Source organism: Scleropages formosus, chromosome 2, assembly GCF_900964775.1.
Source record: "Scleropages formosus chromosome 2, fSclFor1.1, whole genome shotgun sequence".
NCBI classification, from domain to species: domain Eukaryota; kingdom Metazoa; phylum Chordata; class Actinopteri; order Osteoglossiformes; family Osteoglossidae; genus Scleropages; species Scleropages formosus.
This window is the reverse complement of record NC_041807.1, coordinates 10,744,857-10,772,499: the sequence shown is the minus strand read 5'-3', so window position 1 is coordinate 10,772,499 and position 27,643 is coordinate 10,744,857. Positions and strand designations below refer to the sequence as shown.

At 42.2% G+C, this 27,643-nt stretch overlaps 2 protein-coding genes across 7 annotated transcripts in view; both read right to left on the bottom strand.

Moving 5' to 3' along the window:
- Window positions 1-1,811: 1,811 nt before the first annotated feature.
- Window positions 1,812-10,025, bottom strand: LOC108939072 (sentrin-specific protease 5-like). 2 transcript variants are annotated; one of them, XM_018760204.2, is made up of 11 exons: window positions 9,861-10,025; window positions 9,002-9,295; window positions 7,978-8,913; window positions 7,781-7,886; window positions 6,881-7,028; window positions 5,972-6,019; window positions 5,669-5,746; window positions 5,383-5,520; window positions 4,953-5,036; window positions 3,429-3,479; window positions 1,812-3,347 (listed from the first exon to the last, which is right to left on the bottom strand). In XM_018760204.2, exons 2-11 carry the CDS (start codon window positions 9,042-9,044, stop codon window positions 3,237-3,239), a joined length of 1,743 nt encoding a protein of 580 aa, XP_018615720.1. In that variant the 5' UTR covers window positions 9,045-9,295; window positions 9,861-10,025; the 3' UTR covers window positions 1,812-3,236. The 2 variants fall into 2 exon arrangements, with proteins under 2 accessions (XP_018615720.1, XP_018615714.1); XM_018760198.2 differs by having other exon boundaries at window positions 7,978-9,295; window positions 9,861-10,024.
- Window positions 10,026-10,842: 817 nt separating this feature from the next.
- LOC108939370 (anosmin-1-like) overlaps window positions 10,843-27,643 on the bottom strand; it is a 58,453-nt gene continuing 41,652 nt past the window's right edge. For 3 of the 5 annotated variants that reach the window (XM_029248934.1, XM_029248925.1, XM_029248935.1), the window contains 6 exons: window positions 25,320-25,522; window positions 20,601-20,736; window positions 17,648-17,812; window positions 15,636-15,730; window positions 13,369-13,537; window positions 12,495-13,097 (listed from right to left, as the gene is read on the bottom strand). In XM_029248934.1, coding sequence (XP_029104767.1) covers window positions 12,712-13,097; window positions 13,369-13,537; window positions 15,636-15,730; window positions 17,648-17,812; window positions 20,601-20,736; window positions 25,320-25,522 — 1,154 coding nt within the window. In that variant the 3' untranslated portion in view covers window positions 12,495-12,711. The other 2 variants (XM_029248932.1, XM_029248929.1) reach the window with 2 other exon arrangements.

The window sequence follows — 27,643 nt, the reverse complement described above, 5'->3', positions numbered from 1 at the left end:
ATGTGTAGTTGCCTCTACTGTCTGAAGGCAAAAAACATTAAGACCCCCCCCCCCCCCCCCCCCCCGCCGCCGCCGCCGCCGCCGCCGCCAATACACTATTCTTACGATGACATAGTGACTCCAGGACGACCCACCGTTTTCGGGCACCTGTCTGAAAGTGAGGTGATAATGTTGAACAGCATTAAGAGGCCAAAGATTCGAACCCCAGATGCCTGCATCTTGAACGTGCCCTGGTTGCATGCACAACCAGTCATTCTTACTCACCTGCTGGGATGAGAGGTAACAACAGCTCAGGAAACATCCCAAAATGGCATTTGCTGATCTGTAACCCAGAAAACTCTCCCCCTTCCCATTGTTTAAAACCAAGTGCAATATTTTAAGTGTTGTGTCATATTGTTTCATGGGTGGCAGGGTGGGGCCGCTAGTAGAGCTGTTGTCTCAGTACCTGGGCAGTGAGAGAGAACATAAGTTCAATCCACTCAATCTGTGTGGAGTTTGCATGTTCTCCACATGTTTGTGTGGGATTCCTCCTACAGTCCAAAGACATACATTTTTTTTTTAATTTTTAAATTTACCATAGAAAACAGCAGAATCTCAGAATATTACTGTTTTCAGGTGAACTGATGACTCAATTGCCCTTAGTGTGTGTCTGTTTTTCTTGCTGATGTATAAATGCCCAACTCCCTGTAAGTAGTATACAGTAGAATATCTAGCATTATTAATCACCTTTTGTTCATCGTAGCAGAAGGTGCCAAATTTACAGGTAAACACTAACACAGTGGGCCTCCATTTCTTACCAGTTTATCCAGTTAATTTTCATGCAGAATTATTTGCAACTTCAGATGATCAAACAGCTTTTGATAAAGCTTTGGTTGCATATGTGCTACCTGTTTAGTAGGGTACATGATATTTTATAAAATTGTATTAATTCAACTGTAGCTTATACAAGAGTTTTTGTTCAAACAAACTTCTAATTAGGTGACATTACAATTATACTCATAGGCCTGGTGATGTATATGTTTTGGCTAATAAGCGAATATCAAAAGCCATTGCTGGTACTGATTTTTTCTTTTTTTTAAATGAAAAACCAAGTTTTTAGTTTGGCTCTCAGGTTATCAAAATGGCGACTATATTAATTGTGAAATAAACAGCAATAACTGATAATATGCATTTACATTAGTTGTCTACTGTACCAGAATAAAGAATGACAGGCCGATCTATGGAACACCTCCAGCGCCTTTGACTTCCTTTGACTTACGCGCAAATATTTGTGCAGAAAAAAGAGAATTCACAGTTTTACACAAAAGGTTAGCAAGTGTAAATACCTTTTTTCAAAAAAAAAAAAACCCCAAAAGTGGCCCTATGAAGACACCACTAGAGATATCCTGGGTAAGCACCCTGCTCACAGGAGGTACAGCAGGAGATGGGATTCAAACCTGGATCTCTCAATTGCAAGGCAGCAGCTTGAAGCACTATGGCACCTGCTGTGCCCCCTAACCTAAGACATACGTGAGGTTAACTCATGGACTTGTTGGACTTCAGGAGGAATCCTTTGCAAACACAACCAGAGCCAGAACTGAACCCACAGCCCAGGAGCTGTGAGAAAACAGTGCAGCTGGCTATGAAGGTTTGCAAAATGTGTTTATTGCAGAAAGCTGGATACTGATCATTTTGTGTAGCTATGGAGGACAATGGTTGGTTAGCATATTTCAGGAAAGAGTCAACAGTCAAGGACTTTGTTACATTTTATTTTTCCATCCGATCTGTTGACCTCTCACAAGCGCACTAAAGGTACTTGTGTGTGTATATATATATATATATACACACACACACAATGCCGGTAGCTAAAGCTGTTGCCAAAAAAGTCAGGTTGATTAACTTAAATGAAATGGTTCTAATTTAAGCATTTTTCACTGATGGAAAAAGACAAAAGGGGAATTAAGGCCACCATCGGTAACCAGTGAAAGCATTTCTTCAGTGAAACTACACTATGTAGAAAAAAGTTTGACTGACATGACTTCTATGAAATGTATGTCGCTTTGGAGAAAAGCGTCTGCTAAATGAATAACTGTAAATGCAATGTTGTCAATGTCCAACCGTAGTTCTATATTTGCATGCGTCTGCTTATGTGCATTTTGCAGTGATATGAAAACTCAGACAACTAAAAGTAGACACACAAAAATCAGACTTTGTAATGATGAGGAAGAATTACAAAAAGCTGAAAAGCAAATGCAGTCAGCCTAAAAACCAACAGCTAAGCACCAGTTAGTAACACAGGATGCCCAGGGAACATTAACCAGAAGTGGAAATTGCTCTCATCCAACACAGTTCAAACACAATGTCCAACGCAGACGTGTTCAGTTGTGCGTTACGTTCATTTAAGAGAACTTTTAGTGAAGTCAGCGTGTAATGCCCGCTGTTGATAAATCAGGCAGGTTTCTATCACAAATACGTGATTTGTGCCATTGAAACAATGCGTCATGTCTAAAGTTTAAAATAAAGATGTATGTTAAAATAAGCAATTCCGATGGCATGCCACCTTTAAGACTCAACCTTGGTCCATTGCTTGGCAGGTAAACCCTGCTACCTCTGGGTAATGCTGAGAAGGGACTTCCGCTTGATAATGTACCTGTTCTTAAAACGCACGCGCACTTTATAAGTACATTCAGTCAAAAGCTTCCCGTTGTTATCTTCACTTTACATAGCAACTATATTACACTGTAACTTTGTATTATTTAAAAAAAAGTTCAAGTTTTTTTAGGGCCTTGGTAGATTAAGAACTATAGCTCCTTTTTTTTTTTAATAAAAAAAAATTTAAAAAAAAAACCTACCTTCTGGATGGTTGCTTCACAGTCATCAAGTCACACGTTTCAGCATAGACATCATCGTCATCTTAAAGCACACGCTCGTGACAAACAACTCGCAAACTGCCACAAGCAAACTACAAGTGAGCGTGAGGTAATCGAGTCTTGGCCGGCAAGGGAAGTGTTCCCAAAGGCCCAACAACAGCATCCGGCTACTGCGGATGGACAGGATTCAGCCATGGCGGACAGCAGTTGCTCTGTGGCATCCTTTGCGGGGCGTACTTAACGAGCTACCAAAAAACACCGGACCATCCTGTCTGTCACACTTTCCACAATTACGAAAAGGTTTCAAAAAAGTATACAAGCGACAGCGGTCGGCCTCGGAGGCAAACGTAGGGACCATATCCGTGGAGCAGTTTGGGTCGTGTCAACTCAGGCTTGAAGTTTGCATTCGCAGAGCTCCTTGTAGATCCTCTTGCGAACTTTAGGCATGTCCTCCTGAGTGAACTGCAACGGTTCCTTTAACGCCAGGCACTTACAGTACTGAGAAAGAGAGACCGGACAAACTTTAAGATAAATGGAAAGTGTCCATTTTACAGACAGCAAAACAAGGCAAAGACTTACTTCTAAAACAAAGACCCCACAGTCACTGTCATTCTTCTGCTGTGGAATACTCTGTGGAATAATCATAGTGGTAGAGTTAGGGGCCGCTGTGACAATGGGAGACGGCACAAATTACCCTGTCTTCTGTATTTAAAGAGAGGAGGTTGGGCTTGGCTGGACATTATAACCCCCATGGGTGTTAGTGCATTAATAATCACTCTGTACCTCCGATTATGACAACAGAAAAGCAGAGTTCAGACAGAGAAGCAGCTCCCACCAGTAAAGCTGTGCCTTAAAAGAAAACCTCCACTATGGTCATTTTTGGTAGCATTATTGTAACCATTTCTTCATTGACAAATGATGAAAAGCATGACTTTCATGTCAAATATATTAAATGATGGTAAATTTTCCTGTCTAAAATATATATTTTTTTGTTATTTACTATAGAAAACAGTAGAATATCTCAGCATATTACTGTGTAACACCTAGCTTGATTCCTACACTTGAAGAAAAGCTCATTTAGTACATCCTTTTCTCCAAAGCAACATATTCTGAAAAATACAAAGAGTGCTTTAACATAAACTTTTTTTTTTTTTTAAACTTTTGTGCATTTTCTGCTGTTCCTGACATGATATGTTTGCATATAATGAGCCTGGAATTGTTTAAAGTTTACATCAGTGCACTGAAAATTGTATTTAGCCTCTTGACTATAAGAGTATATCCAGTTATATCAACAAGCAAAATTCCTCTTAACTGGTCTGACCTGCAGCGGTCAAGAGGTAGTCTGGCTCATTCCTCTATACCGCTTTGACAGGAAGCTTTTGGTCGAGGTCACTGCTGCTAAAGGACGTTTCACCTATCACTACAAGTCAGACTTTTTACATCCTTGACCTTTTTAAAAAAACTTAAAAACTTGTTTAATAAAGACATGAAAGTGTATAATTCTGTGTGCTACCTTTATCGCTATAACTGCCTTCATTAATATGATTTCGCTGAAGCCATTTTAGAACCTTTTAGAAGCCATTCATGCTGAAATCCAGATTAATTCCAGGGGGTTAAATTTCACTCACAACTTCAACACATGTATAGTGGTGATTTTTTTTTTTTTTTTAAACTTATCAATCACCCAACCCTTCTCTGTAGTGTGTAGGGAAAGATTTTAGAGTGCATAACTCATCTCTATTCTGGGTAGTTCTCACATTTTTGGCCACATTAATGGCTTTAGCAAAAGTTACATGTGACATCTTCCGTTTTACTGATCACAAGTACCGATTCTGTATATAACTACAATTCTGCATGTGAAATTCTTTTGAAATAATATTTTAAAAATTTAGTTACTAGTTGGAATATATTTGAAAATTCTGAAAATTACTTGCAGGTATTCTGAGATATATATTTCTTCCACTATTGTTAGTTTATATTTTATCTTTTTTACTTTTGTTATTCATACCTGAATATTTTGGGGAAATACAGACCGTTTCTAATGTGTTAATATCACACATCGTTGAGAAAGATCCTCTTTTGGTGTTCACTGCCATGTCCTACCTTATTTACAATGGTCTTCCAGCCTTTCTGATACATTGCCTGCTTCTTCTCTTTCGCTTCAGCCAAAATGTATCGCAAGATGTTCTGGGAAGACAGGAGTGAGACCTGTCAGCTCTGTGCATCTCTGATGACCAATTACATAACACCCATTAGTCCATTACTTTCTCCTCTAAGCTGAGGCATCAGGAGGTCATTTTCATTTTTCATTCTCCTGACAAACTGAATTTTCTATTATTTGATGGTCATGAAAAAACACTGGATTTTTCAGTTAAATGTATTTTTACTAGAACACCTGTCTGAGCACGTTTGCCTTGGAACACTTTGATAAAATGTTAACGTGGCTGATTCAGTTGTTTACATGATAAGCTACAGACAACACTGTATTTTCTCCTCTCCAGCAACACTAAGGATGCGAGGAAAACATTCTTACATCAACAGCATGTTTGAACACAATGCCTTGGGAGTCATAAAAGTTGATGTGCTGTTTCCCAATATCCACAGTGATCAAGGACCAGTGGATCTCCAGGTGGATGGGGATCAGTAGCAGGGTTTTGGTGAACAAATCAACCTGCAGGGCACACAATGAGAACAGCCAAATCAGGGTTATCGAACATTCTCACTAAGACTAAAACCAGCCTGTCAGATACTGTGGTCTTACTCTCTCAATGACGTAAACAGGACAAAAAAATGATGGAAAAAACCTACCATAACCTTACCTTTTTGGTCCACCTCTTCACGCCCTCATAGCCTTTGGCTACAAGCTGCCTGTGAAAGAAGCTGTTGAAGAAATGGACCTGGATACAAAAAACACAGGATCGAGTACAGTTTAATGTAAATGTAAACTGTAGAAGGAGAAATAAAGGGGTTGGACAGGGTAGTATTCATTTGATGACTTCAGAACTATGGTACATTAATCACAATATCTAGAGCTTAAAATATGAACGAATACATTCATTAAATACCTTTGAAAAAGAAACTCATCTCAGTTCTCATTATCCAAACATATCACTTAGTCTTACCTTGTGATTAACAGCATCCATTATTAATTCTCCATACATATTTATGACCTGCGAGAAAACTAAATTTTAGTTTGTTTTATGAAATACAGCCATATCAAAATATATCTGAGTATCAGTTTATTACAGCAGATTCCTAAAAATGTTTTATTCATTTTTCATGTGAAAATTCTAAATGTTAACTTGATAAAAAAACAATCTGGTATACAAATTCAAATCAATCAATATGCCTTTCAGCTAGCGTTTGCGCACTTTTATAAGCATTTTATGTATCTATAGGTGCTTATACACCTTTATTTATTCCACATAAAATCACTGTAAAGCATCTAAAAATTATGAATTGATCACAGTTAAACATCTTGAACAGCAATCCACAATCCACACATGCTATTGGTGTAACTTGTTCCTCAACTACAGGCCACGGAAAAATTAGATATAAATTACATATACACACACTAACATATAGCGTAAAATTACAAAAAAAAAGAAAAAACAGCTACATTAACACTAATGGCTGAAAATAATGTCTCCAGAAACTGACAAATGTTGACCAATTTATCTCATAAACATGGGCAATGTTTACACTTGTACATTTATACACTTACACTGGCATTATTAAAATTGCCATCAGCATCAAAAATGATGCAAAGCCATAAACACCACTGATATGAATGAAGGAATGGTCCCTCTTCCTCCTCACTGTAATTTACCGCTGTCCATTGGCTGGGTAAGTAAACACAGGTTGTTTCCTCTGCAACAGATTTTACAAAATTTCTGCTGCAGAAACTTTAGAAAATTGATAAAGAAATTTTTTCTGGAAAACAAAATTCAGAAAATATGCTATATTCAAAAATGCCCGATCATTCATAACCCAAAGAACAAGTCTATTTTATCATCTCAGTGGAGGCCCACCTGATCATTAACCCAGTTCTGGTTCTCCAGGGTGGACAGGTCATCCAAGGTGAGAGTGTGCTTGTTGTAGGTCACTTTGAAATAATGCATAGGAGCAGACGCGAGACCAGACCTGTACTTCGTCACTTCAGCACAGACAAACAGCTTTCTAACAGAGGACAAAAAAAGAACATACATACTTGTAAAGCAGTGATAAATATATTTACTTAAATGATTTAGGTCAATCAAAGGCAATGTACAGTAGAATATTTCAAAGTTCTCTCAGCACATTCTGCAAATAAATTATGAATTTCATGTAAGACATTAAGAAAATACTGAGCTCTCAAATGTATTTTGTTTAACTCAGGTACTTTTCTTAAGGGTTCTACAGAAGTTCCATTTTCAGGATCTGAATGTCTTAATTTTGTGACAGGTACAACTTCAGTGCTGTTCTCTTGAAAGAAAGAAAATATATATATAAATAATATATTTTACCTGTATATTCCCTGTATATATATATATATATATATATATATATATATAATATAATGTATATCCCAACAAAAAGTGAATACGAAGTTAGGACAACTGTGTAGCTCCCCATTTTAAGTACAAAAGTTCAGCCACACTTACAAGTTTAACTGCAGGAATGAGTTGAATGACAAGAAGAAGAAGAAGAGAAGAGTACAGCAAAACCCATCTAATTTAAATAATTCTGCATGCCTCACCTTGTGGACTCAAGCATACATGACATAAGTGCCATCGACTCAGGTTCGAGTCATGGTGACTTGAAGAATTAAAGATCTAAAAAGGAATCGGTTTTGTGCCAGTCTGGAGAGCTCATACATGACACACAAGATATACACAAGTGAAAACAGATACTGATGCAGGATCCAGTAAAACTAACGGTGTTCTACTTGCCTGTCAGAGAGGTCAGTGTTCAACTTATTATTTAGGTGCTCCAGTACATCACTGTCACTAAGGGCAATAAAGCTCCCATACTTCCCATAAAAGTATTCCAAGAAGTCTGGGTGGAGAAAGAAGGCGAAACAAAACAGACAAATGAGAACCTGCAGAAACTGTGCAAATGTAACTCTCCAAAAGCCAGCAGACAGTACCGTGAATAAGGTCCTGTATTTGTTCATCGCTGCCTTCCACAGTGAGTGGATTTGTGGACATGCTGTCCTCCATTTCAGAGTCTGCATGTCCATCCTCAGTCTTACAGTAACGGTGGTCCCGCAGTGGGTTCAAGCTGATCAAGTCGGGTGCTGGCTGCTCTATTTCCATGTCAGTACCCGTTTCACCCTCCGGGCTTACAGTGCCGTTGAGCTGAGCATCCTGCGGGCTGTTGGCTGACTGCGTCTCCAGAGGAGTCTCCTTTGTGGTCTCCAGAGGGGTCTCCTCCATGGTCTCCAGTGTCCTCTTCTTTCTACCCCTCCTTTCAGGTTTCTCTGAGCTCGGGGCCTTATCTGACAGGGACCCACAGCTGTGACCACAGCAGTCGCACGATTTGGGCGTGCGCTTTCTCCCTGAGGTACGGCCGTGTCCACCCACAGGCACGTTGCTAACGTGGCCGTCTTGCACCATGGTCATTTCTGCGGGTCCTACCCCATCCCTCCCACGCACCGTCAGACTCTTAGCCTTCAGTTTCAGCAGATGGTCAGCATTTACCTCTCTAGTCAATCCCTTCAATTCCGCGCTCAGATTGGACAGGTATCTGATCACCTCGGTTCGCAGCCTCTTGCCCCTGAGTGTGGAGATCCGATACAAGTGCTTGGCTTTTCTGTGGCTCCCTAAGCGAGACTTCCTGGCTCTGCACCGGTACTGGAATCTAAAGGAGAACCTCATCAACAGACACAGGGTTCTTACTTCCTTATAAGCTGTGAGCCTCAATCTCTTTGTTGCCTGAAGAACCTCCGCTGTGCCTCTTCCTGTCAGTTTCTTCCTCTGATCAGCTGACTTTGAGGAACAAGAGGTGACTGCGTTTTCGGCCAGATGCCCCTGGGGTTCCTTTAAACTCTGAATGTACAAGGAGGACCCCTCAAACGGGACACCTGTAAACAAAGAGAGAGCCAGAGAAAGGTGTGCTGATCTTGAGCTTTCTAGAGGAGCACAAGGACAGAGGCACTCTGGGTTCCCCACCTTGTACAAAAGCTCGGACTGACCGAGAGAAGCGGAAAGGCATTTAGTTGCCAACGTGTTCCTCTTAAAGAGCTTGACGGCAGGTAAGTCCACCGGCCACCGTGGCCATTCCCTGGGTGATCTACGCCACCTTCCCCCACTGGGACTGCAGTGGAGTGGGAGATGCTGAAATGGCAGGGCGTGTGTCCACAGATTCAGGCGACCACTCCCTTTCAGGCAACTTGGGGTCCGAACAGTGGCTGCGGTGTGTCGACCCCTGGCACATCCATGACACATCATGAGGCGGGAAGAGGGCTGATCAGCCATGAGGGGAAAAACACAAAAAGCACCATGTCAGCTTGACAGCCATCGCTCCACAAACACCAGCGCAAGGCTTTCCCAAGTATTAAATTCTGCAGCAAAACATTTTGATTTAATAGAAACATCACTTGCACTCTGGTCAGCTTTAATCCCTGCTATTCCGAGTTTGTAGCTTCAACAAATTACATTCTTCTGAGCCTCAGCTGACAGGATGATGATCACAACTGCTTGCTAATTGTGCTAGCATAACATAACTTAGCTTGCTAGCTTTGCTGGTTTTAGTATTTGAAAGACAAAACTGTTTGTGTTTATCAACTAGAGCTAATACGACTGTGTAAAATGAACAGGCTCCCCTGTCCAACTTGCCTTGGGTTTGCTGTACAATTCGGCCAGCTGGCCGCTAAGGCTAAGAGTCAGTCACTATCGAGTATCACTTCTCCTCGACCTCGGGACCTACTACACACACAGCTGTACCTCCCGATAAGCGTTTCATGTATCGGTTCTTTCATTTATAATCTGGTCACTGGGGGGGGGGGAACGGTAAGCAAGGTCACATTACCAAAACTCTGCCATCACCAGGCAGAAACGAAACGCAGCATTGATATCCAACAGCCCGGAATACAAACAATCCGTCCGACGAGAACTACGTCGGTTTTTCATATCATTAGAATTTGCGTCGCTTGAATTATACGTCACGATGCACGATTTATTAGGGGAGAAAGAATCTCTTCCGCCACCTTCTGGTCGGAGGTATGAAACGCAGCAGTAACTCCGTCGTTGACCAGGAAGCCTCAATGAACGGATCATTTTAACTTTTGTAATGAACTGAACGTGGATGCTTGTAAGATCAGCAAAAACATTTTAGTACACGGGGGATGTATATTATTTAAGCAGTTAACGTCAGAGGACGATTTGTGCAAAAAAACCCCCTTTTGACTTCCGAATGTATAAGGAACTGCACGCAGAATGTGCACTGACTTTTTTTTCGAAGCCTACAGGAGGTTGTCTGCAGGCTGTCATGGGTTCCACACACACACACACACACACACACACACACACACACACACACACACACACACACACACACAAATAAATATTAGTTTTAAACAATAACACATCAACACACACACGCACACAAAGTATTAGTTTTAACAATAACACAAACACTTTTTTATTTCAACTTTATTTATGTTGATGTTCAACAGTTACACAACAAATTCAATATTTACACATATATATATATAATAGAGCAAATTGTAAGATTACATAAAATAATAGATGTGATCAGCCTTCACAGGTAGTTCTCAGTCTGGACTTGGACTGTAAGCGCTAGTGCTGCGTAAGGACGAGCCTGGCAACGACGGACCTATAAACGTGACAGAAATAAATGGCTTCCGCCCTTTTTGCTGGTGTCCTTTGTGGTTTCCTCGTCCGCAAGGTCAGAGTGTCCTCGCAGCAGCTGCCTCATAACCGCGACAAAGCCTGGAGCACGGGTGCAGTCCGAAACTCCGCGCCCGTGTCCACCGAGCACATCCTCTAACACGTGTGTAACAGCAACACAATAAATAGACACACCAGAGATTACACAGATTTAGTTCACTGATGATAATTAGGGATTTGAAGTAACTTATGGCATAACATCCCAAAACAAAATATGAATCATATGACTTTAAGTCATTAATAGGTTTGTATGGAGTTCCTTTAAAACATTTCAAGTACATGAATCACTGCCAACAGCAGAGTACACTGGAACTACTCAGTACATCAGTGCTGTAACTGTCTTTCACACATGTAAAAAATATGGTTAAATTATATATCGAATTACTTTCATACAGACTTGTATGGCCAATGACGATGATGAAATATGGAATAGCGTTCCTGGAAAACAGAATAAAAGAGGCTTGTAATTAAGTGAAATCGTAGCACCAATGAGAAGCCGCACATTTCCAATGACACTTGGATGTTCCCCTATTATGAGGATTGAGAAGCATTATTAGGTATAAATGCACAAAAATGTAATATATGGCAAAAAAGTAATGAATCCAGAGTGCATCGCTGATAAACACCAGCAAAACACAAGCAAAATGTATGTGCTTGCCGGTTGTCAGTTTTAGATGGATTTCAACGACACGTTTCTGGCTTACTTTTAATAAATAGTCTAAAAGATACTACAATTTAATTTATAATGTCAAATTGGTAACAAACTTGTAGAGACATCAACACAGACCACTGAAAGATATCCCATCGACTTTGAGTTTGACTCTAAAAACTGATGAAGAATTAAACGATTCACTCAACCTCAACACCATAATGGGCTGTTTTTCAATTGTTGTGAATTATTTTTCAGGCATTACACTATGGGACTGCTACATACTTTAATTGTAATAATATATACCGGATCCTCATGTTATGAACAATCAGATACAAATTTTCAAAGATAAGAACACTTTTCTGTTTGTTCATTAAAATCGTATTTTCTTCATTTATCAATTTACAAATGCTTATTTGTTGTGCAGCTACCATCACCTGTGTTTCTGCAAACATACTGGCTGTGAATAAAACACACGCAAACAGAGTAAGAGTTAAGAATATGGAGTCAGAATAATTCAGATGGCTTCCATTGTGTTTACAGTTCTTGTCTGGTGTTCTTCAGTGTTGGTGATCAATAACAAGTTGGCAAATGCTGCACATTCAACAGGTGGCATTAAATTTGACTTTGTAGAGAAGTATTATTTTCAGTAATTTAAAATTAGTTCTAATTTTAATGTAGTTCAAAGTTAATAAAAATGTTAAAAAGCAACAGTATTTCTTATACCATATAGTTTTTTCAAAGACACTGAAAGTGTCCAGATGTCCAACTGAAAGTGGCCAGATACTTTTGAATGTTGCATGTTATTTCAAGTTAATAAAACATAAGAAAATAAATGCTGTGTGATTCCAATAAAATTTGGAAAATGACAATATCATCACGTGTGACAGCTGCTGTGTGCCACGCCAAGTACACATTATACACAGGAGTGGTGTGTGTGTGTGTGTATCTATACCTCATAGCAGTGGACTCTCGAGCCTGGGGGTGTGTACGGTCTTTGCCACAGCAGGCCCGGTGCCCCCTGCGGACAGCACTTGCACCTGCACTTTGTACGTGTTGTCCGGCTGTAGGCCATCTACCGCCAGGGAGTGCTGCTCCTGCGCCGCAGAGACACAACTTACACACGTACGCACACCTCTGGGAAAGAGCAGGCTTCTTACTGGACCACAAAGGCACTGCTGTGCTACCGTCCTGTCAAGCAGCAGGAAAATCTGGGACGAAACTGACAGTGTGACGTCTTGTTTTGTTATCATAACCCAAGCGTCTTTACTTTGCATCCAGTATAAAGACATTAAATTACATACAGACATGTTATAACGTTTCAGGAACTTGGCAAGGTTACACAGGTTAAATTGTGGCTCAGTGGAACATCAGAGAGAGCTGAAAGAGTGGAGGAAAGCACGTGACATTGAAGAAGATATGGTGAGGTAAGGTACAGATGGTGTGGTTTACCTCCCGCCGTGGAAGTGACACTTACGGGACCCAGGATCTGTGTCTGGGAGACCAGCGCGTTGGGGGCACTACTGGTACCACCCCTCCGGGACACTTGAGCCCAGGAGAACTGGAAGCCGGTGACGGAGTTCTGGCCCGGGGCAGCATGGGACACCTGCCAGCTGAACACTCCCTGCAGGCTGCCGTTCTCAGAGCGGAAGGACGCCCTCAGCTTTTCTGGACGCAGGAGAACCTTCCTGGCCACGGAGGGGTGCTCTTGGACAGAGAAGACAAAAGATGGACATGAAACAATTCAGCTGAAAAACTGCCCTCAAAAAAAAAAAACGTGCACGGATTTTCACATCATCACCACATGTGCTGAGCGTGTCACGCTTTGGCCGCCGCCCTCAGTTTCCGAGACAACAGCGTATTTATTGTACTTACACATTACATACTGATTGCTCAACAGCACCACGGAGCTTCGAGAGAATACAAGCAGAAACGTAAGTTCTGACGTCAAACGGAGTTTCGGGGAAGCGCTTCTTACCTTCCTGGGTACAGGACAGAGATGTCACCCCCATGGCCTTCAGGGCCGCGCACGGCGGCGTGGTCACCGAGGTCACGGCCTCCGACCTTTCACCGGGCCCGAACAAGGGCCTAACCAGCACCCGGTATTTACAGGCGAACAGCAGGCCGGTAATAACAAAATGTGTTCCCTTTGAGAGAGGAAAAGGGAAAATAAATTATGCAATTGAAAGCCTTAGAAAAACAAAAATGCTGGAGAGCAGACAGAGAGAGAGCATTAGAAGCGTGTGGGGAAAAGGACGCGAAGAATGCAAAGGAAAGCAGAGGAAAAATGTGAACGCATCCAGAAGAGGACAGCGGGACCACATTTCTTTCATACGTGTGTCATATGCTCACAGGTAGAGGTGCCTGCACGGCTTCGTTCGGTGAGCCGTCAGCTCAACGCGAAGGGCCGCGGAGACGCGCGACTCGGCTCTCGCGCCGGTCCACCTGCGCGGCGCCAGCAGACATCGGACGCATCTCCGACACTCCGAGGGGCCGTGAACCTCACGCAGGTGCTTCATCCCAACGCGGCAGTTTTAACAAGTTGGTAGCAGGGGCCCGATCTCTGTGAAATCCCAAAATAAAACCCGCCGCGGTTTCCAAACCCGAGACCCCTCTGCGGTCGCGGTACGTGTCGATTCCTTAATGAAAAGAGCTGCCCACTTCGAGACACCCCGTTGCGAATGTATTCAATAAGGCACATTCCTATGTTTATTAAACAATATAAAGTTTCTCTCAGCTTTTCTGGTTACTGGAGAAGTCCAAACCAGAGCGGCAGTCTTTGCCCAGGAGGGCTCACGTTCAGCGAGTTACACAGGGGTCCGACCCTGTTAGATGACTGATGTTTACAGTAATGATCCAGAACCACACAGCCACGGGGATTTGTGTCATTTTTCAGTGTGTTCTCAGCATTTCTAATCAAATGCACACGCCACATAAAAACTGCGTGATGCAGCTGTAGCATTTTTAACTATGGCCGATATATTTATTCATTTTTCAGCACAACCAAGCAACTTGAACAACAACCAGAACGCGACAAAAAAAGACTCAGCTCTGAATATTTTCAGCTCAGATTCAAGCACACGCACATCTCAGATACAGACCTTTTTTTTGCATATCAATACGGTTCATGTGTCAGAGCCAATAGATACCTGGACAGGCTCCCACCCTTTCTGACAGACATCACGCTTTTAATTTAACAGACCAGTTAACAGTATATGTTTATATATAAAAGGGGGGCGTGGTGGCACAGTGGGTTAGACTGGGTCCTGGGGTTCAAGTCCCCCTTGGGGTGCCTTTTGATGGACTGGTGTCCTGTCCTGGGTGTGTCCCCTCTCCCTCCAGCCCTACGCCCTGTGTTGCCAGGTTAGGCTCTAGCTCCCCGCGACCCTGTATGGGACAAGCGGTTCAGACTGTGTGTGTGTGTGTGTGTGTGTTTATATATATATATACATAAATGTTTAAAGAAAATCCTACCTGGAAGGAGTCATCGATATTCAGATAAAGTTTCATGCAGCTACTCGTGTGATGAACATTGGTTCATATGGTGGAAAGAAACTAACTAACTGACTGGACTTCAGAATCACGTGTTGGCATCTAAGTCTCTCTTTCTCCTAAAGTAATGCACATATTGTATTTTCTATGAGATGTAGATCACTTTGGAGAAAAGTGTCTGCTATATGAATAATGTAAGTGTAAACAGTCTAGGGCTGGGATTCTTAACCTTTTTCCTTCACACCTCGCCTGAAAATGAACCTCATGTTTACGCCTCCCATCCAAAGACTGCGCAGCAATGAGCAAATGACAGCCATTCATTTAGGTATGGATGCATATTTCATTAATAAGCAATTAATATGAGTAATTTTAACTCAAAATGCAGTATTAATTACAAATAATTTTAAACTTTAGAATTTTATCCAGAGAGAAAGCAACTGCAGAACATTTTCTGGAAGGCACTCCACACCCTCCGTAACCCCCATGCTCCTCCCCTGGTCCTGGGACACATATTCCAGTATAATCCCAAGCCATCTTTCTACAGTGGATACCATGACAGATCCCCAACAACAGGGTATTCTCCTTGCACAGAACGTTAACACATCCTAAGGCCTTTTCCTTGCACTGTTATTTACAAGTTTGAGAGAGTTATTTGAAGCAAGGGTTTTCTGAGCTGGGGAAAAAAAAAATCCGCAGCCACTTACTGACTACTGTATAACGCTCCACGAGAGCGCACAAAGCAACGTGGCCTACCTGTACGGTGGCGTTTCTTTCCGCCTTGGTCATATTGTGAGCACACACGTCAGGGTACCACCTTAGCAGGTACTTGGCGGAGTCCTTCGAAGCTCCTTGCGGACAAAGAATGAAAAATACTGTGACTGACATTGAAATCCAACATCTAAGTGAGGTAAACTACACAACTTGTCATTTTGGTTCTGAAGGCATTCCATGCTAACTGCATTAATACTTAAAATGTTCTTTTTATTCAGAAGACAGATTCCTCTCTACTCCTGTGCTGTATCCAAGCAACATTACATCTCTAAGCAAATATATCTCCCTCAGAGTTCCAGGTTGCCTCAATCCAACAGATCCTGCTCCAGCACATGTGCTTTTCATTTATGAACCATATTGATATTATTAAATATGTTCCCCACTTTTTTCATTCTTTCTCTGAGAGATAACAGTAAATCAGACACAATTATTTATGTTGTTTCGTGGTTTAAACAGAACACTTTCCCCAAATGCCCTGAAGTTGCCAGGAATAGTACTTGCAGGGAACTGCGAATCGAGAAAATACTTTTTCATAAATGTATAAAGCACTCAAAAGTGTGTAAAAGCCTTTGCTGCAAGGTCTGGGCTCTGACTCAGGCCATTAAAAGCTTGTGAATTTTTCCCCTTCAAAAACAGAACCCAGGACAGGTGGTGTGTCCAAGTTGACTAGGACAGCCATCACACCACACATGGATCTACTGCACCGGGATCTACTGCACTGCCATTCTATCCCCAGTTTAGGAGAGCCGCATCACTTGAAGGTTTTCATATCTCATGAGCAATTAAGCCCTCGTTTGAACTACTTATTACCCCAATTAAGCTAATTTAGGTGTCTCTCTCAGGATGGAGGTTTGCAGTTGCTGAGAAAAGCAGAAACCCTATAGACACTTCTGCCTGCCAGGACCACTAATGGAGACCTCTGGAACTTTGGGTCCATCCGTGACCCCTACTTCCAGACCTCTGATTGGGGACCCCCAGCCATTCCATACACATAGTCTTCCCCTACCTTGCAAAGGTAATTTGTTCCTGGAAAACCCTCTCAAGGTGAATTCCCAAAACTTAAAAGCTAATTAGTTTCAATGATAAAAAATTGTGCCCCTGTGCCTTAAAACTGATACTCATTTACACTAAAGCATCACCAAATCCCATTAAAATGGACAGTCACTTTAATATTTAACATTAGTTTTTGCAACACAGCATAAGAAAGCACTTGTTCTTCATTAATTACTCTATAACAGCGTATGGCTGCCGACCAGTGTTCATTCAGCTCTTCCTTAGTTGTTATGTACCATACACTTAAACACTCACAGATTTTATATATATATATATATATATATATATATAGATATACAGAGATATTCAATGTTCAACTTTTAAGGTTAAAAAAAATACAGAAGAGTACAGACAAAAGAAATCAATGAACACAATACAAATAAAGCCCCACTTACACTGTAAGATGGTTTGGACAGTTCCAATGATGGCCTTGATTACCAAGATTACAACAGGTTAAACTAGCAAATTTGGAGTAATAGAGGCTTATCCACCTTGGATAAATCCTAACACAGCAAGAAGCCAAACTGTAACTGTGTTGAAGACACAGTGGTGGCTTTGGTCTCATGCCTCCCTGATTTTGGAAGGCATGCAAAATCCAGATTTGGTCCTCTTAAATGCAAATCACCGCATTGTAAACCAAAGTGGGGGAAATAAATGAAACTCCTCATAAATTTGAATTCTCTTAACCCGAATGCGGGATGACTGTATTTTTTCTGTTCCACCTGATCGAGAAATGATTAATCATTAAACCCCTGAATAGTGGTAGGATGGAAGCAATATATGGAATAGTTGTGGGTCACCCAGAAGACATCTGGGAGATTCTTGTACACAAAGAACAAGTGCTGGCAAGGCACAGATATACCGACCACGCTCATCTGCCTTCCACAAGCTCCCTACAACCCTCCCACAGTCAACCCTATGTGTCAGCCGAGAGACCATGCCTTGGAGCCCTTTTTTCCAGAACACTTTGACTTGCAACTGGTCATTGTGGTAGTGGGGGGCTGCTGCCTCCAGACGCAGGGTGCTGGTTCGAGATCGAGAAGAGGGCAGTTCATTGGAAACCTCTCTGGTGTCCTGACCTTGGCCTGGCCTGTCTGCAGGACCTGCTAATGGAAACAGTAACACACACACACACACACACACACACACAAACAAATTATTAATGTGGAAAATGTAACTGACTGTCAGACTGAATACCCAAAGGACCTAGATTCAAAGACGCTGCCTAACTTAATAGTTAGGTTGGAAGCATCTTGTTTAGATCTTCAATCTAACAACAAGCACTGTGCTCCTAAATCCAGGGGCTTTGCTATAATGCGGCCACATGGAATTCATCCTGAATGAAATCCTACCTACCCCACGGAGACCCAGCTGTGGAAAACGGCCTGTGAAGTGTGTGGGAAATAGGTACAATGAAAGGGGAGCACTAATAAGACAGTCTGTTCTGTGCCAGATGCAATGCGTGCAACTGTTAGAAAATGTAGATATGCTTAAAGTTGTATCTGAAGACAAAAACAATTACATGTCCTGATGCAGGCAATTATAATAATTAAAAAAGTCTGAAAATGCTTAACAGCTGAGATCTGGTTGGAAGAATAAGAACTCCAGCACAGACCAGAACATGCCTTGAGTCTACAGGGACTTATTCTAAATTTTTCATTTTTAATTACTTATATTACATTTAATTCATTTCTAGGGCCTTCCAGCTGACTGGCTGACCACCCAAGAAACATACTGCAGACAGGTCGCTGAGTATTGACAAGGATGGTAACAATATGGGCTGGTGGATACGGGTGCGCAAAACATTCTGTAATGCATGTAAGCAGTAACCTGCATGATATGTATTAAGGCAGTAACCAAGAATCCAACACCCAGAGCATCCATGCGTGAGAACAACATCAGTGCCATCCACCTGATGGGCAGAGTCTGGGCTGTAGGACCAAGCGAGAGTCCAGTATGAGCTTCCTTCTTATAGTCACAGTTCTTTTACAAACTGTATGCATGAAAATATACTGAAATCGAATATACCGAATTACCCATTGTGTCTTTAGTGCAATGTATCTAACACTATATTCCACCTTGGGTATAAATATCACCTATATGCTGCTCAGTCATCATTGTATGTTGCTTTGTGGAGAAGCGTCTCCTCAATAAATAAATGTGAATGCGTTGACAAAATGACGGTCTATCAGTGATGCGGGGCTCAACAGGTGCTGATTTAAGAAAGCAGAACAGAACCCAATTGTGAAAAATGTAATGACTTCCGTGGGGGCGCGGTGGTGCAGTGGGTTGGATCGGGTCCTGCTCTCCGGTGGGTCTGGGATTCGAGTTCCGCTTGGGGTGCCTTGCGACGGACTGGCGTCCTGTCCTGGGTGTGTCCCCTCCCCCTCCGGCCTTACGCCCTGTGTTGCCGGGTAGGCTCCGGTTCCCCGTGACCCCGTATGGGACAAGCGGTTCAGAAAATGTGTGTGCGTGTGTGTGTGTATGTGTGACCTGGGGCTGGCAATTCCCAGTGTGTCTAGGTCTCTGACGCACAGTGGGCGCAGGAGAATAAGCCAACAATTTCAGGGCGCCACAGTAAGTAGCACTGCTGTCTCACAGCACCTGGGTGGTGTGACAGGATGTGGGTTCAGTCTGGGTGGAGCTTGCATGTTCTCCCTGTGTCTGTGTGGGTTTCCTCCCACAGTCCAAAGACATGCTGTTCATGTTCACCCATACTGTGTGAGTGACAGAGAGGGTGTGTTCCACTGATGTATGGATGAGTGACCCATTGTAAGCAGTGTATCTAGCAGTGTAAATGAATAAGGTGTGTGGGCTGATAACACAATATAGTATCCATTGTAAGTCGCTTTGGAGAAAAGCATTTGCTAAATAAATGTAAACTTATGCAGCATAATTAAAAGCATGAACAAAAACAGAAGAACTCCTCTGTTTCAAGTGGTACTGCAAGGCTTCCAATGGGCGAGATGTAAAGCAAAGGCTGAGTCCTACTCTGAAGGAAGGCACGACTATAGGGGGGTCCCATGGTTTAATCTGAACTACTTACAATCTTGTGAAGGGATCTGATACAACCTAGTGGCCTGTTCTTCAAAAAGACTAATTCTTTACAGCTCCATGCATTACTTTTCAAAGGAAGGGACAAATTTAATCCTACTGCAATAAAATGAGACTCCAGAAGTACTTACAAATGTCATATCAACAGTTGTAAACTGTTAAAGTTGTGTCCGCTAATTTGCATTTTATCAACAGCACCTGGAAACAATTATTTTTTTTCCTCTGGCTCTTATTTTTTGACAAGTTAGTTTTTTTTTTTAAAATCTGTGACTTTCTTTTTATTGAGTTTAGTGGATATTTTGTGGCTGCTTAGTAGAATTGGTTAAAGTGTCATCTTAATAACGCCAGACTTGGGAGTTTGACCCCTGTACAAGCATGTCTTCTGTGCCTTGTACAATTTCTTTTAGGATACAGTTACAGTTCTTGTTTATCTTAAAGTCAGTTTGAGTAAATTATCATTGAAATTAAATATTCGGACATTATCCTTGTATTTTTATCCGAGGTGAAGTTTTTAACTGGGAAAGGCATTAATAGACATTTAATTTCAATGTGAATATAAATGCCCATCTAATGTGTTTCAGGTCTGTCTACTGTAACATAGCTGATGATGCATTTCCTGGATTCCATCTTTAGATAGCAACATCTTATTTGTAGTTTACTGGTTATTGTTGCACAGAGTGCATTGCATGTATTGCACTAGTGAAAAAGAAAGAAGAGAAGTTGAATAGTGGCACTGAATATCACAGGTAACAATTTACTTTATGCTGATACATATATTCTCCAAAGACAAATTTCCTACACAAAACCTGTCTGGAGAGGGAGAAATGAGAAGCAGAATACCTGCAGGTGCTGTGATGAAGGTCAACTGTGACTTGGCACTCTTTAAACGCTTCTGACCCCAGTAGGCAATGGCTTGGATTTGGACCTTATATGCAGTGTTAGGTTGGAGACCCTTCAGCTCTGTCTCACTAGCAGCCTGGAAGACAGAAAGTGCAAAATGCAGCTGTTATATAGATAGATAGATAGATAGATAAACTGGTGTGCAGAGGGAGAGAGTCACTGTCTGTGACGGACAGGAGTTTGTTCTGAGTCCTCACTTTAACCACTTCATACAATCTGTCGGTTATTCTGCTTATTATGTCAAAGATGTTTTCATTGCTGCTTTTTTATGCTATGTATGTTAAACAAAACTAGGCCTTCACACACACATACTAACCAAAATCACTTGTCCCAAGTGGGGTCACGGTGAGCCAGAGCCGAACTCGGCAACACAGGGTGTAAGGCTGGAGGGGGAGGGGACACACCCAGGACGGGACGCCAGTCCATCACAAGGCACCCCAAGCGGGACTCGAACCCCAGACCCGCAAGAGAGTTGGACCCAGCCAAGCCTGCTGCACCACCGTGCCCCCCACACTAATCACTACTAATAATTAATTGCTTTTCCTAAAGCAGGGACACATGGTCTGGAGTCTATCCCGGAAGCACAGGGCACTAGGCTAAACAGGGTACACCCTGTGTCCATGACAGGCCTGTACAGATCTACCACCAGGTACTGCAGCAACTGATGGTTTGCAAATGCTAATTCAGCTGATTTACTTTATCTTCCAAGACATATAATCGCTGTAATTTTGATTATTAATTTTTGGAATAATTTCTCCCTTTGTTTTTTAACTGGAATGCCAGGATATTAGAAAATGACAGTGGGGGGAAATTTTGTGGAATCACATGAGCTTCAAGATATAGGATTGTGTGGATATATACAGGTGGTCCCCAATTTACGATGGTTCGACTTACGATTTTTTCCAACTTTATGATGGTGAGCTGGCGATAGACATTCAGTAGAAACCATACTTTGAATTTTGATTTTTTCCTCAACAAGCAATATGTGGAGCGATACTCTCTTGCACTGTTGAGCAGCGGCAGTGATCTGCATCTCCCAGTCTGTCACTCAGAGGTGTGTATTAGGTGTATTAAGTGCATTTTTGACTTATGATGCGTTTCGCGAAACGTAACCCCTTTGTAAGTCGGGGACCACCTGTATAGGAAGACACAGGAATATGTGGATTTCATCTAAACTCATTTCAGGATCAGGCACGACAAAGTTACGATTGCTCAGCCCATGTTTTTAATAAGAGGTGACCTTCATATTTATACAGTATGATGCTTTCCTGGAGCAATTCATATTAAGCATCTTGATCATGAGCACTATAGCAAGGTTCCTCTTGGGATTTAAACCAACAGCTTCCAGCTCACAGTGCTACTAGTTGACCTATGAGGAATAACTACATTTTGATACATGGATTTTTCGCATAAGACAGGCAGCAGGTGACTAATGACCCTAATTGTTCCCATGAACCTCCAGAGGGGTGAAACACGGGTTCTGAAGGAGGCGGAGGAACATTTGCATTCATCCGGGCTTTTTTCTGTGGACAAAAGCATTGCAATGTCCTGTCAGAGCGTGATCCTCTTTGGAGCTGCGGATAAATCAACTCGCATCTCTGTCAACCACACGAAATGAGAGCTGCCCCAAGAGCCCAGGCCCCGGGATCTCACAGTACGGTTTCATCTTCCATTTTGAGTTGCCACAGCGGGAGAGCTGATGGGCAGGCAGATGGGCTTTGCCAGCATTGCCCCAGCTGCCATTCTCCTCTGTGGAAACATGGTGGGAACTGCAGTAAAAATTCCTGATGGGCCCAAGTGGAGGACTTGACTGCCATCTCCAACACAGAAAGATGTGTGGAAAAAGCTGTTTGAGACATTAACCAGATACAGGCTCCCATGTTCCCTTTTGTTCTGCATTAAAAAAAAAGCCTGGAATTGTGGCCTTTCGGGTTCCAGGCATGTCCATCACTTTACAACTGGCCTCAATTAATGGCCGTGCTGCTTCCAAGTTCTCCATCTTAGGAGCCATAGGACACAAAGGCATAACAGAGATTTGAGTACAGCCATGGTTATGTTCAAGGATGCATCCCTTGGCGTAAAAAAAGAAATAAGAGAATAAATTACTAAAAGAATATGAATGTGTTGGAAGTAATATTTTTTATTCCAAACAGCACATCGAAATTTAACAGAACTCACCTGCTTCTCATTGCTTAAACAACTTGTCCTTATTAAATACACCTGTGTTCAGCAGAGTAGTTTTAAGAATAGTGTTGAGAAATATTTGTAGTAGCTGATGTTTCAGGGTCAAAAATTGGTTCCTCTCCTATGCAAGTGCCGTTTAGACCTTACTTGTGTGCTTTTAACTATTTGGCACATATTTTTTGGGTACTATAAAAGGCGATGCAGAAGCTTACTGCCAGTGTATTGCTATTGCACAGCCAAGGAGAAGTACTTAAATCATAGAAGTTGACAGGCAGCAGCCTTTCATTTAGTAAAATGGATTGCTGCTCTCCGCCGACCAGTGAATGCAATAAAAACAAATTACCTAATAAAAACACATTGGGGCTGTTGAAGTCTGGGGAACAGTTACGTTCAAATAAAACTAAATTATCACAGAGCACCTGCTGCCTTCACTCTTTGACCTGCACAGAGTAATGAAAGCAGCAACCTCCTGTTTTTCTATACTGCAGTACTGTACCCGGGGACACTACGGAACCGCCACTGTTGCTCTAAACAGGGAACAAGAAATGCAATAGAAATCACAATTGTACGAGAATGAAATTAGTGATAGCTCTCAGTGGACAACAAACCGCAGTAAAACATGGACCTTGACCCTTATCTTTGTGTTTGTAGCAGCAGGTTAAGTTCAGTTTGAAGATTTTGCTTTTAAGCAGTTGCATCTGGAGCAACAGAAGAGGTCCTGCTGCAGTGCCCTACCTCCTATTGTCTAATATTGAAAGGGAAAGCTCAGCACAGCTTGTGACAAAGTGCTTAAGGAGACCAGCTTTCAGTCTTAAATTTCATCTGCACTCTGCTGTTTTGCCCTTAATTAAAACAGTTGATATACCTGTACCTTGGTACAGAATAAGATCCGGCTACGTACACTTGCACCTTGTATTATAAACATCCGACATGAATTTTCAAACATACAAACATTTTCAAGTGTATCCATTTTTGATTGTATTTTCATCACCCATCTATTTCTTGAAAAATGGCCTGCAGTTTCATTTTCCACCACTTGGGGCAGCAAAAGGCATTTGGATAGAAAAAAATAGAAAATGGGCTGTGAGGGAAGAGAGACAAGAGAGGAGAGGGGGAGCAGGCAGTGCGTAGCGCGCAGTCTGACTGGTTTGGTGTTTTTCTGTTTGTTTTTTTTTTTTAAATAATTTATTATGGTTATATCCAGAAATTACCCACCAAATAAGCTGAGGTGCACTGCTATGATTACACAGTTTTGACTTCAAACAAACATGTTTATTTGTTCCAGTTTTGTCAGTATACCATGAGGCCCATGGCTAGCATTTAAGGTGAAACACTTAATACATATTCTCACCCTATGATCCTCCCTTGTGGTGCCTGATGGAGGAACACGGTGCTGTCTCATGTGCATAATGCAGAACACAGTACTATATATAAGGTCGGGGAGATGAGTTTTTTTTTTTTTTTTTTTTTATCCATTTTAAAGAAGACTTAACTTTAATGTTGCTTCATGTAATTTAAAGACAGTAAAATAAACTGGTGTCCCATCCACAGTGTATTGTGTCTCACGTCTGATGTTTCCAGCAGTGTATAGAGGGACACTGAGACTTCATTTCATTAGTTGTTGATGAAAACAGAATAAGTAAAAGTCTTAAAAGAAACATTCAATTTATTTTTACTGTATCTGATGTTTTCAACAGGACTTGACCTGTATGTAAACAGGGATTAAACTGTATTGCTAAACTTTCGTTGGGTGGACTTGCGAACAATTCCGAATTACAAACCAACATTCCAGGCCCAGCAGTGTTTTGTAAGCTGAGGTACAAATGTAAACAGTTAAATCTGTGTTTCACTTTCGATAAAGACATGAGCTAAGCAGCATAATGATTCAATTATTTAAGCCTCATTAATCACTTTCAGAGTTCTGGTTGCATAACATCCTAATTCCATTTATCTGTAAGGCAGTTTATTTTTAAAGGGCTTCAGAAAATGACCCTGAAAATGATCCTTGAAATGGATACGAACTGGACAGCAGTCTGAGCCTTCACACTCCTGTGTCCTTCGCATTTGTTCTGGATGCTTTAAGAGGGTTAATTAATAGTGATCAACAGGTGTTTTTAATGGTCCAGTAAACACCAGTGCAGCTAGATTTAGAGAATATGGCCATGTTTGCCTCAGAGAGAATGTATTAAATTTTGAAAGTAAATGCTTTCTAATCCAAACCATATCTTTTAAGTGTGTTGCTAATGGTCCACAGAAATTAAACTATGCTTCATAAATTGTGTGTTGCCAGTTTCAGGAACTCAGACACCCTACGTACATTCTAAAAAAAAAAATCCTGCTGGTACAGAGACAAGAAAAAGATGTCCATGGCAGCCATGGGGAGATATGTGGGTGACCTTCACTCTGCATCTTTACACTAAATTGATGGTATGGGCACAGGCAGAGCTCACTGTTAGTGGCTGGACAGACAATTACCCTGCCAGTGACTCTGGAGTTCTCCTTCTTGTCCTCATCCATCCTGTGGGACATGCGGGTACTCCATGTCACCTTGTAGTGGTGAACAGGCAGGTCCTCCTCCCTAGCAGGGTCCCAGAGGAGCAGCACGCTGACAGTGCCATCTGCCTGTACGGAAAAGTTCCCTCGGCGCACGTTCCGTGGTCTCTCTGGTGGGAGTGGGTCTGCAATGAGAAAGAAAAGATTGGTTCCAATCGATCCTCCTGCTTTCTTATCTAGTGTTACCTGTGGTGACTTACAGCATTTTGGTGGGGGGAAATACAACAAAGCAAGCAAGTTTACACAGCAAAATCTTACGGTGCATAACAGTTTAAAATGCATACAGAATACATAAAACATCCATTAATATATGTGAGAAAACCATTAAAACATGGCAGCATCTGCCATACTGCGTACGGACACGGGTTCGGAGGATAGTCAAGAAACAGAAAAGACTGTTGTGTCCTTAATCAGTAACTGAATTCCTTATACGTAAATAAATTCATAATGGGGTTACCTGTAAGCCTAGGGTTAGGGATAAGGTGAGTTATGTATCACTTTAGAAAAAGGATCAAATAAATATCATGTAAAGAAAAAGGGAAATGGAATCATTTATAACATGGTAGGATGGCAGGACTGGGTATTGGATTTCAGTTGGAGCTGTTTTCTGCTAAACCATTAATTCCCTTTTCTTGGAGTTTGGCTGTACAGGGGCTGGAGGTATGGGTGGGAAGGGCAGTGATAAATATAGAGTCTACAGCTAGGATGGAACCTGGACGAGTGTGAACTGGGAGATGAGGGATGCCCAGGTGGGATGATGGTGATGGTGGTATTGGAAATAGGAGGTATTGGGTCACCACCATAGATGGTACCTACATTCATTTTTTTCTTATGCACCAGACACTTTTACCCAAAAGGAATAAAGGTCATATTCATTTACACATTTTATTTAAATTCAAATACCCAACTCAAGAGGGTGCGGTGGCGCAGTGGGTTGGACCGGGTCCTGCTCTCCAGTGGGTCTGGGGTTCGAGTCCCGCTTGGGGTGCCTTATGACGGACTGGCGTCCCGTCCTGGGTGTGTCCCCTCCCCCTCCGGCCTTACGCCCTGTGTTGCCAGGTAGGCTCTGGCTCCCCGTGACCCCATATGGGACAAGCGGTTCAGAAAATGTGTGTGTGTGTACCCAACTCAAAGGTACAACAATAGGAATCTTTCTATAACTTATATTAACATTTGGTTTCAAACCCAGCTGCTGAACTAGTGCTCTGCTTAACCTTCTAACTCCAACATTCTAGCCAATGTTTCAGGAATCAACATATGAACAATAAAAAATGTCAGCAAAATCATGGTTTAAATGACGCCCTTGTTACGCCCTCCACTTCCACACAACAAGAAACACCTGCAGCTGATCACAAGACGCAAGCATAAAAGGGAGCTCGAAACACAACAGGACACGAAACCTTAGTTCAACCTACCTGTCTCTCGTGCTAGAATCTGCTCTCTTGATCCTCTCTCGTATCCTTCGTTCTTTGTCCCTCGCTCCCATTCCCGTCCTCCTTTGTCTCTTCGTCTCTCTGGTATCTTTGACCCACCACTCATCTCTCAGATTACGTCTTTGGATTCTCCCTGTTACTACGTCTGCGCCTCAGTGACCCTTTGCTTGTTCTTTGGACCACGAGTTTGGATTCCCCTGAATGAAAACACCCTGCGCACCGCAATTGGGTCCAGCGCCACCTCTGCCCTGTGTGGAAACCTTGACAGAAGGTTCTGCCTCTCCTTCAGGCCCAGCGGAGCAGGAGTGTTTGCCGTGCGCACTCACCTCCCAGGGCATGCTGCTGGGTGTGCACAATCATCCATTAAACCGGCTCACTGAAACCTTCCAAGACCTAGTGTGTGTGTTACATGAGAAGGGGATTGTTACCCCAATGGAGCCAGATCGCATAAACGGCACGACTACCGCGTCTGCCCCACCCCCCGCTTCCTGATCAAGACCCGCAGCTGGCACCTCCACAACGGTATGATGGTACCCCATCTCGATGTCCCGGGTTCATTATGCAGTGCGGACAAATTTTTTCCAGTCTGCCTCAGGTTTATTAATCTGATCAAAGTAAGATCAGCTACCTTATTTCCCTCCTGACCAGCCAAGCGCTGGAATGGGCTACTGCTGCTTGGGACAGCTGTTCCAAGACTACTTATGAAGACTTCAAAACACGCTTCCAAGCAATGTTTGAGCTCCTCTCGACAGCCCAGGTCGCCAGCGAACGCCTAATGAAACTCCGACAAGGTGACCGCCCCATTGCTGACTA